This window comes from Corvus kubaryi, unplaced genomic scaffold (genome assembly GCF_017639235.1).
Source record: "Corvus kubaryi isolate FWS band 111438036 unplaced genomic scaffold, C.kubaryi_AGA036_p1.0 37300, whole genome shotgun sequence".
In the NCBI taxonomy this organism is placed as follows: domain Eukaryota; kingdom Metazoa; phylum Chordata; class Aves; order Passeriformes; family Corvidae; genus Corvus; species Corvus kubaryi.
Genome location: NW_024581093.1, coordinates 1,116,336 through 1,127,457, shown reverse-complemented (window position 1 = coordinate 1,127,457; position 11,122 = coordinate 1,116,336). Strand labels below are relative to the sequence as shown.

Genomic DNA, 11,122 nt, shown 5'->3' with positions numbered 1-11,122 from the left:
AGGGATGGATTCATGTGTGTGCACTCACACCCTGTGCACAACACCCCCTTCGCAGCACAGGATGTGCACGTGCATCACCTCTGCAGGAGGACAGGCAACCTCGGTGCCCTGACATGTGTCACACATCCATGTACAACCCCACAGCTCCACCCCACGCACACCTCAGCACCCCCATGCACCCATGCCAGTCCCCATCCTGGCTTCCTGGGGAGCCATGCCCATCCCGAGGGATGTGTGGCGAGGCCCTGGGCCACCACGCTGGGCTGGGCTGGGAGGCAGCCCCGGCCGGGCAGAGCACGCCAGCGCGGCGTGCCAGCGCCTGCACAGCCCCGGCAGGCAGCGCTCCAGCCATGCCTGCTGTTCCCGGGCTCCGTTCCTCTCCAAGAGCCTCCAGCCCCGGGGTAGTGCCAGACTGACAGCCTGGAGGCTATTTATTCGCAGGCAGAGGCAGCGGGAGCTGCTGGCGGATGCAGTCGCCTTTGTCCTACAGGGAAGTTTGCTCCCTGCCTCCTGCCTGCCCCCCATCTCCCCTGTTTTTCCACCTCCACACGCCGACGCACCATCCAAATGCAGGGAGGCATTTGGGCGAGTTCCCAGCCCAGGGCTCCCAGCCCCGATGCCCACTGTGCCATGGCAGGACTCTGGCACACAGGGACACCAGGCAGCTGCCACGCTCCCCCTACCCCAGCAGCCCTCAGCATCACCCAGCCAGGCCAAGGCGCTGGAGGTGGCACCCCAAAGGTTGTGGGGGTAGGAGGAGGGTGGGCACCCACCCCTGGGCTTTGCTGCTCGGCGCGGTGCCCGCCGGGGTGGGGGGCACCTCCGAAACGTGGCCCCTTCGGCCGTTACCAGGAGAATCGCTGGCAGCCGGAGCTGGCACGGGAACAAGCCTGGGAGGGAGGTGGCCCCCCAGCACCTCGGGGAAGGGAACAATCCCTGGGCATTTCTTTTTTGGCAGGCCCCGGGTGCCCCCCCTCTGCACCCCCCCGTCCTCCTCCCGCGCTCGGGCGCGGGGACACAATTAAATCAGTGTTCTGCTAACAATCTGCCGGCTAATAAGACATTTTCCTCCCTCTCCCTCCTCCCCCCCACTCCACCCCAATCCGTGTGTGATGGGAGCGCTTTGATATGAGAGTGGACTCTAATGGGTTCGGTGTAAGGGAGCCTTAATTTATTACGTGCCTGTAATTGATGTTTGTATAAAGTAGCTCTTACAGCTCCTCAGAGCGGGAGATGAAAAGCAATCAGTCAGCCATTTGCCTCCAAAGAAGGAGAGAGGAGAAGACAGACAGCGAGAAAGAACCAGACATACTCATCAAGCCTGGAGAAAAACCCAGAAAACGAGGGAACAAACAAAATCACCCCCGCGCAGCCTCACCAGCGGCTCTGGCACCGCCGAGTATCACCACCAGCATCCCTGGGTACCACCACCCGCATCTCTGGATATCACTGCCAGCATCCCTGGGTATCAGCATCAACATCCCTGGGCGGTGCTGCCAGCATCCCTGGGTACCACTGCCAGCACCCTTGGGTATTACTGCAAGCATCTCTGGGTACTGCTGCCAGCATCCCTGGGTATCAATACCAGCATCCCTGGGTACCACTGCCAGCATCCCTGGGTATCAACACCAGCATCCCTGGGTACCACCCTGGGTACCAGCTGCCATGATCCTGGGTAGCCCACCACCCCCACATTTCCAGGGCCGCATCCTGGTGGGAATGCCGGGGGCGGGCAGCCTCGCGGAGCCGCGGCACGGCAGGATGCGGTGCCAGGGCAGGATGCGGCCCCCTCCCGCGCCGGCCGGGGCTGATTAGGCTGCAGCAGCCGGTGCTGAGCTGCTCTAATGACGGCGGGCGCTGGGGAGTCACGTGCTGCCCAGCGCCGGCTGGGGAGCCGTACGTCACCGGCCCCGGCAAAAAATCGGTGCTAAATTGAATCAATCCATCTTGGAAATGGCTCTTGTCAGCCGGTGTCAGGGAGAGCGTCTGCAGGAGCGGGATCAGGCGGGGGCAGGCCGGCGAGGGCCAGGCGGGCGGCTCTGCTGCCGCGGCACTGCCGGGTGTCTCCTGACCCCCCCATATGCTGGATATGGGGGGTCCACCTGCTGTCAGGGGAGGCAGAGCAGGATGGGGATCCTCATCCATCCAGCAGGCAAAGCAGAGCCTGGAGCAGACTGAATTGCCTCAGTTTCCCCACACTCCGTGCCCCTTTATCTGGTGAAGGAGAGCAGTTCCACACCAGGAAAAACCCCAGGAGTGTTGGAGACCCCCCCAGTGCCCACATGCACCCCAAAACCATGACCAGGGCAGAGTGTGACGAGCTGGGAAGGACAATTCCGCACCGGGGAGACAAAGACGCCGGCACTTGACACAAATATAGATGGATCCTCAGAGTACGGACCCCGCAGCCTGGCAAATTAAAACGTAGCACGAGAGGGGGGACGGAAACAGCCCCGGTGATTGATTTTCCATCCAGACATTCAAACCAACCGAATATGTCACCCAGACAAGCCCTCGGAAAGCGGCGGCAAGCCCAGATTTATCCTCCGCTTGGACCGGAGACCATCAATCCCTATCCAACCCTGGGAAATGGCTTCACGCCCCTGCCTTCCCATCATGGTGCCCGTCCCATGGCTGGGCCAGCGGGTGGCATGGGCACCACGATGGGAAGATGGGGGCGCAGGAGCCGTCACCGCGCCAGGAAAGAGGATCCAGGCACAGGGACACATACCCAGGCTGCTAACGAAGGCAATTAGAGGGGAAAGCATCCCTCGCACCGCTTCTCCTAATTAAGAACCATCCAATTCCCCAGCCCGCCTGTTCCCCGACTCCGGTACAGCCTGTTATTTACCTGCAGCTAATAGGTTGGGCGCAGCTAATGATAGTCTTGTATCAAATGGCTGGATCTTGGCTTCTGACAGCTTTAAAGACCCGTCTCGGGGACACGAGGGTTTCTAATTACGGGGTTCGTCACAGGAAGGCTGGGTTCAATGCCAGTCACTCTCCCCGGGTGACATTTCTGCCCGGATTGGAAATCTAAACACAGCCCAGCCAGTTAAGGTTAAAAATACGGTGCTTGACAAGACAAGGGATCATAATTTGGGTCACCGCCGGGTTTAATTAATTGGAATGGAGCAATCAAAGCACAGCGTGCGGTAATTACAGCCCGGGTTGGGGTAGGGCTGGGGGAGGCAGGCGAAGGGATGGGGGGATGCTCCCCACTGTGGGGACGGGCAGGGAGGCATCGCCCTCGCCCCGGGGTGCAGGCAGGCATCGCGTGCAAGGAGCTGGCAGGGCAGGCAGGGAGAAGGCGAAGGAAGCGAGCTGGGAGCTTCCAAGCACGCCATTTCCAGCGGATCCCACGCCAGCCCCACAGGAATGCTGGCCAGGCTAAGCGGGTTCCATCCCCAGCATCCCCATCCCCACAGTGCCACACGGCTGCAGCCCAGGCTCCCAGGCACCACCGCGGCTCTGCCGGGGCCGTGCACCGAGTGATTTATTCTCACCAATTACCGGGGCACTTTTCCCTTCGCCAGGACCACGTTTAATTGATTGGAACCTATTGAAAACAAATTAACCGGCACCGGGGCGCAGGGACCTGTTTATGGCTCCTCCGTGGGGCAGCGGGGAGGACACGTGAGTGGCTCTGACACGTGGGTGATGCACAGTGGGATCGGGGGAAGAAGGTGGGACAACCCCAACATCTCCCTAAATATCCTCCGTGCTGCTCACTGGCTCCTCTGCAATGGTTAATGCTGGTGCAAGGGGAAACTGAGGCACGGAGCAGCATGGAGCTCACATCCTGGCACTTCCTTGCTGGAAAAGCTGCCCGTGGTATGGACAGGACCGAAATGTTCCTCCCCACCCCAGCCCCCCGGAGGAGGGATGCTCACGACAGTGACCCCATTACGCGAACCCAGCTAGCATTAATTTGACCCCATCCGCCGCGCGCTAATCAGCTGTAACCGTGGCACCCAGCTCAATCCAAATTGATTTACCGAGGCTGGAAATGGATACAAATGTGATTAAAGGCTTTTTATTTTCCATAGGTCCTCTCTAAAATGATTTAAATCAATTGCTACGTGCAGGGTCCTCTTCCTCCTCCCCGGCCGACCCCGCGGCGCCACGCTGTCGGCCGGGGCGGGGGGGAATAACACCCCACTTTCCACATCTACGCCACAAAACCCACCTGGAGGGGAGCAGCACCCTGATTTCCCCCGCTGACCCCCCGGCACCCCTAGCTGGACCCCTCACATCTTTCATGGGCGGGATGCCGGCGCGCCGGGCGGCCCTGGCGAGCGATCAAAGCCCATTAGGCTGAGCGCCGATGCGCGCCCGTTGTTCGTCAATTATTCAAACAATAATTGCACCCTTATTTAAAGTCTAGTCTTGTGTGCGCAGCACTGCAGGCTGCCAAGGCCCACGTTAGATTTACACCCCCGGCGCGCTCTCGCCGCCAATTAATTAAGCAAACACATTCCTCCGCACGCTCTCAGGTGTGCAACCTGCCCGGTTCAGGTTCAGCCCGGCAGCACTGACACATCCCCACCTGGGCAAGGGGTCACAGCCCCTGGGGGGCCTTATTAGGGCTCTCTGGTTTTAGGATTTCCCCAGGGATGGCTGCCCTCGCCCTGCTCCAGAGCTGATTAAAGATTAAGGAGTCCCTTCATCTGCTTCCCTAAAAATTGTCCCAAATTTGGGGAAAAAAAAGCGAGGAGGAGGGGGTTGACATCAGCATCTGTTGTTTGGGGCCCCCCTTGTCCCCAGCAGTCCCTAACGAGGGGGGAGGCTGGGAGTGACAGTCACCAAGAGGTCAATTCATTCATCTGGCCACGTTATTGCAAGTCCAAATTTATTGTCACCGGGCCACATTAGCACTGGCACGGAGGACGCGAGGTTGCACCCCTACTGAATAAGCAGATAAATGAAAGACATCTGGAGAGCAGAATGAAGGGGCAGATTATTAATGCTGAAATTTAGAAGCCAAGGTCTAAGCCACGAATCCATCAGCGCAACCAGTTATGTCCAATAAATTAGGAGAGATAAGGATTGAAGGATGGTATATTAAAGGCAACATTCATTTCTGAACTGGCACGACGGCTTGCAGGCATCCTGCCTCTGCAGGGTTAACCCTTGGTGGGCAGGGATGTGGGATGTGGGGTGTGACAGAGCTGGAGAGGCCGATGGTCCCTGCACAGAGCCCACCCTGCCACCAGCTGCCTGGTTTGGGGTTGTCAGCGGTGCTCACAAGGGGGTGTGAAGGAGGGTGCACCACAATGGAATGGGCACGATGATGGAGCCTGCGACAATGGAGAGGCTGGCACAGGGGCGCAGGACATCCCATAACCACTGGGCAGGGAGCACAGGGGTCCCCAGCCCTTCCCGCAGCCCATCCATCCTCCCCAATTAAGGGAGGCCTGGGGGGGTCTGCGTGGCTCCTCGCAGCATCTGTGACCTCCGTCCCTGGGCTGGGGTTCAGCTGGCCCGGATGGTTCTTTGGGGACTCATTGCCAAGGGCGACAGGTAAGGACCGAGGGGACAGAGCCCGTCCGGCCACCCCAGCCCCAGGCCAGACAGCTGTCGCTGGGAATTGTCCCCCTGTTCCTCCTCCTTTGGCTGCCTCCCATCCACAGCCCCCATCGCACCCCAGATCGCAGGTCCCACCACACCAGCACCTCCTGGCTGTGTCTGCCTCAGTTTCCCTAAGGGCATCACAACGGGAGGGCAGGATCTGGCTACCCACGGACTCTTCAGTCCCTATATCCTGCTGGACTTAGGGGTGAAGCTGCAGCCTGGCACCCCAAGGAGATGTTTTTCCTTGGAGAAAGCAAGGGGACACGGCAGGCCAGGGACTTGTGACCTGTTTAGTGGCACAGGCCTGGGGACAAGCGAGTACCTCCATGTCATGACACCTGGAAGGGGGAAAATGGGGATTTTTTGCTCCCAAGCAAACAGTTTGGCTGGGTGACTGCTCAGCATTGGGGACACCCACCTGTGTCTCCCCTTGGTACCCCACAAACGGCATTTTGGAGGAGAGATGTGCTAAACTGGGGAGGTGATGGTGAAATTGGGGGGGGGGTCCCTGATGCTGGTCCCTCCTGGCCCAGCAGCACAGGGATATAGGGCAGGAAGTCACACAGGGTCCCCCAACACTGACCTGGCCCCCACAACACCAACTGAGCCCCCTGCCCAGCCCCAAGCCCTCCCAGCACCCACACAGCTCCAGCCTCCCCAGTGCTCCCAGCAGTTTCAGCATTTCTCCCCCTCCCCATGGTGGCTCCCGAGCAAATTTCGACCAGCCTCATCTGGCATCTGAGGGATTTGGGATTTGTTTAAGCTCTTTTCACCCGCTGGACTTTAATCGGCGCGTTTGCCCGACCTCCAGCCCCGGTGCAACCCCGGCTGCGCCAGCGGTGCCACCTGAGGGTCCCGGCTCGGGGCGATTCCCAGCGCCAAAACCCGGGGCTGCCCCCAGGATAGCTGGGATTAGCTATCAAATAACTTTGCATTTAAACCCTTTTTAACAGGGCTGGAGGTCGGGAGGGTAAGGGCAGAGGTTAAGCCTGGCCACGGCCGGGCGCTGACCCCGCGGCCGGGGACGCCGGAGAGGGGACGGGGCGGCACGCGGGGCCGGGGGGTGCGGGACCCTCGCCCCGGCCATGCCACCCACCCACTTCCCCTTGCACGGTGGGACTGGGCAGGGGGCGGCTTGTGGGGACCTCGCAGTGGGGTGTCCCCACAGGAGGAGGTGCCCCATAGGAGGGGGTGCCCCATAGGAGGAGCGTCCCACAGCCCCCAGCCTCACCACTCCCGTCACTTACTGAGGCTCTGCAGCAAAGACGACCAGCTCTTCATCTCCAGCATGGCAGGGGTCCTGTGCCCCCCTCCCCAGGCTGGTGCTCAGGCTGCTGGGGGGGCCCAGGACCGGTCCCACAGCCCGGCAGCAGGAGGCACAGCCCCGGCGCTGAGCCGCTGGCGGGTGACAGCGACCATTTTATTCCCTTTTAACTCTGCCTGCGTGGCTCCGGCGCGCTCATCCTCCCCCTCCCCGCCGCCCAGGCTGGTCCTGAGTTGGGGAGTTTTGCTTTTCCCTCCCTTCCCTCCTCCTCCCTCCTTGCACTTGATAGCAGCCTTGTCAAGACCGCCGAGCTGTGCTGACCCCTGCCCTGGCGCTGCTAATTAAGGCGGCACAGTGACAGCCCCAGTGCCTTGCCACCTCGCCACGGCACCACTGCTCCTAATTGGAGATGCTTTTGAGTTCTCAAAAACAACCCCAGTCGGGGCTGGGGGTCCAGGGGGAGTCCTGCACCCATGCCAGGGGGTGGTGCTGCACCACCATGCAGGGGGATGCAGCACCCAGCCCGCACCCATCAGCATCCCGGATAGTGAGATGCCAGAAATTATTGAGAAGCTGATGCAAAATTGGATAAAAAAGACGCTGAAGTCAGGAGGAAAGTGGGACTGGGATAGGTGAAGGTGAGCAATTCCCTCGGGAACGTCCCCCTGCATGAGGGGCACCTCGTGCTGGGGCCTCCCGAGGTATTTTTGGATGGCGAGGAGTGAGGGCAGCGGGCATGGCAGGGAGCCAGGACACGGGGCTGTATCTCCCTGCGGCAGAGCAGGGGCTGGCAGGGGTATCAGCCGGGACACCTGGGTCCTGTCCCTGTCCCTACCCCCCTGCTGAGACCCTGAGCACCCCGGGGAGCCCCAGCATGGCTGAGGGGGCCTCTCAGGCGCACCCCAGCACACACCCAGCCCCGGGGCCGTGTCCCCTGGGCCGTGCCAGCAGCCTGACGGATCTATTGTGTCGTGACAGACGAGCTGTTTTATCGCGGCGAGGGAGCCATCGCCAGCCGTCAGGCTGACCCCGCCGGCGGGCTGAGGAGAAACAGAAGAGGGCTTGTATCATCCGGGGGGTCAGAGGGCACGGAGGCAGCCGGCCCCCCCGCATTCCCAAATTCCTGGGATGCACGCCCGGGCAGGCAGCTGCGTGCGGCCCCTGAGCTGCAGGTGGGGGGCTGGCAGGGTGTGGGGACAGACACCCCCCGTCAGCACCCCCAGCCCCAGCGCTGCCAGCCCAGCCTCCCCTTGTCATCCCTGTAGCATGGAGACTGTGCCCTGAAACAGTGTCCCCAAGCTGTCGTGTCCTGCAGCATCCCTAAACCGGTGTCCCCAGTCTGTCCTGTCTCACCCCCGAAATGGTGTCCCCAGCTGCCCCATCCCACTGCAGAAGCTGCCTCCACAGGTGGGCACAGACAGGGACAAGGATGCTGCCAGTGTCTCACAAGCCAAACCAGCAAGCAGGGGGTCACTGCTTTTCCCACGCCATCCCAAAATCCGGTGTCACCTCCATGTCGGGGCTCTAGTGGGACAGGCAGTGTGGGACGGTGAGTGCAGCCATGATTCACATGGAATTAATTGGAAAACGCATCCTCAAGGCCAGAGCAATGTTCCAGCACGGTGAGATGGGGATGTTTGGTAGGACCCCGCTCCCAGCAGTGGGAGTTTTGGGCAAGCACTGAGCAATGCTGCCCCCCCAAAACTGCCCCCAAGACTCACATCAATCCCACTGGGCTGACATCCCTGGCATCAGGCATGGCCAAGCTGTGGGGGTATGATGGTGCCAACCACGTGGGTCAGAGCCTGTCTCTGCCCCCTCACCCTAGCACTGGGGGTCTGTGCAGGGCAGTGGGGAGTAAATCGCCCCTGGAACCTCTCTGAGCTCCCCATCCCTTCCTACCCTCCCTTCCAGCAGCCTTTGTGCCGCCGCCAAGCCGGCACCTCCGGGGTGGACACATTAAGGCAGCACAAAGCAGAGCCGAGAGGCATTTCGGGTGCAATTTTCCCTGCTCCATTATTGACAAACAAGCTGCTTTGTGCAGGTGATGCTGAGGCCAGCGCAGCAGCTGGGACACCGTGCCATGCTGTGCCGAGCTGTGCCAGCTGGACAGCCCCGCTCCTGCCCCACAGCCAGCCACGCTGCCCTCCCATCCGCCACATCCCGGGTCACCCAGATCTGTGTCACACCTGAAAACCAAGGGCAGAAGAGGCAGGGGGAGCACTCCAGGCTGAGCACTGGTGCCCGGGCGGGCGCTGGCATCGCCGCCGGGCAGCCCCTTTCCCCCGGCCAGGGCGGCTGGGCACAGCGTGCGGCGAGTCTGTCGTTAGCGCCGTGCCAAACCCAAAGTGGCTGCTTCGGAACGGCAATCCAATAAAAGTGCTACTTGTCTATTTATCATCCTCAGGGCTTTTTATCACAGTGCAGATGGCTGCTACCTTCGCAAGGCACAGCAGTGTGCTGGCACGCGCCCGCCGCACAGAAGCTCGGGCGCCGCGGAGTCTGTGCGTACACCTGCGAGGAGCCGGCGGCCGCCTGCTCCAGAGAAGCCGGCCGGGAGCTGGGCAGTGCCGCCTGCCAGCGCCACGGCGCCCCAGGACACACCAGGTCCCCACCTGGGTGGTGTATGCACCGGGCATCGGCACCAGGGATGGGCATTGGGCATTGGAACGGGGCATTTGTGCTGGGGATGTCCACCAGGCGTTTGCACTGATCATTTGCACAAGGTGTTTGCATGGCGCATTTGCGTCAGAGATGGGCACTGGGTGTTGGCACTGGGCATTCCCCATCCCTGGAAGTGTTCAAGGCCAGGCTGGAGAGGCCTTGGAGCAACGTGGTCTAGCGTAAGGTGTCCCTGCAGGGGCAGGGGGTTGAAAGAAGATGATCTTTAAGGTCTCTTCCAACCCAAACCATTCCACAACTCCATGATTTGCACTAGGGGTGTTCACGAGGCGTTGGCACAGGACTGATGCAGTGGGCACGTTCACTGGGCACTTGCAGGGGGTGTTTGTTTGCACTGGGCACCTGCACCGGCCACTTGCACCGGGGGTTATCAGCGGGCGTTCCACTGGGGACCCGCAGCCTGTCATTACCCAGCTGGGCGGGCTGTGGGCAGCAGCAGCAGCAGCAGCAGCGGGCACAGGGCGGTGGGTGGGAGCCGCTGGAGCAGGTGATTAAAGCTGTATTAAGTGTCTGTCTGCACGCGGGAGAAAACACACCTAATTATCCACCGGAGCCGGCCGGGAGGGAGGAGCGGCCCCGATCGCAATCGCGTAATGAAGTGGAACGCGGGGCCAGGCCTGGCGCGGGCGGTAATTAAAAGGCAGCAAAGCCAGAATTGCAACGGTGGCGGGCAGCGGGCAGGGTCCCAAACCCGGAGCCTCTGACTTCCGTGGGAATCCCTTCTCAGGGAGCCCACTCACATCCCCGCTCCAGGACATCGGCCTGTGCCCCGTGGCCTCAAGCGCCCGCTGCTTGCGCCAAATCCCTCCTGTACGGCACAACACCGGCGCGCTCCAGCAAAGCCACCCGGGTGCCAGGACGCGGTGCCAGCACCCCCGCCCTGCCCGCGGGCGCCGGGCAGGCTCCGCCGTGGCACCGTTGCATGGGCGTCGAGCGCGGCCCGCTGCGCGGAGGCGATGCCGGGACACGGAGGGCCGGCGCCGCTGGAAAAGGCGGCGGCGAGGCGGCAGGGGCGGCCAGCCCCACCTCTTGCACAGGAGCCAAAGCCGCCAACCCACGCCGCCGCTCCCCGAGCGGGTCCGGCGGGTCAGGAGCGCCCCGGGCAGACGCCGCGTCGCCCTGCCTGTGCCCGGCGTCCGCAGCACCGCTGCAGGGACCCCACGCCCGCACCACCCCCCTCCCCCGGTCCGGCCGCCCCAGCCGGTTGGGAAGTGGCCGGGCTTGCCCGGGAATGACGCTTGCATCAGCCCTGGCCTGGCTGGCACCGCTGGCAGGTGGGGACGTGCCGTGCCAGCGGGCAGCACACTGGGGTCAGGCCCTGGAGAGACGCAGCGGGGATAAGGGCAACCCTGGCAGCACCACAGGGACCCCCGCATCCTGTGGGGTGGTGGCACAGGGGACACTCAGAGGGGCAGTGACCACCCATGCCACCTCCCTGTCGTTCCAATTGCAGCACGCTGCGGTGCCAGCACTCACAGCCCCATCCGTGGCACGGTGACAATCTCCACTACAACATGTGGCACGGTGGCAGGCGGTGAGGACACAGGAGGACGTCCCCTCCTTCTCCTCTCCCTGTCTTTTTCTCCTTCTAATGTTTTTTTT

General features: G+C 62.0%; 1 protein-coding gene across 1 annotated transcript in view; it reads right to left on the bottom strand.

Moving 5' to 3' along the window:
* Positions 1–9,574, bottom strand: part of LOC121664429 (genetic suppressor element 1-like) — a 26,289-nt gene extending 16,715 nt beyond the window's left edge. Inside the window, exon 1 of the mRNA XM_042027733.1 lies at positions 9,277–9,574. Within this exon, the coding sequence (XP_041883667.1) occupies positions 9,277–9,574 (298 nt within the window). The remainder of the gene's footprint in view (positions 1–9,276) is intronic.
* Positions 9,575–11,122: the final 1,548 nt, after the last annotated feature.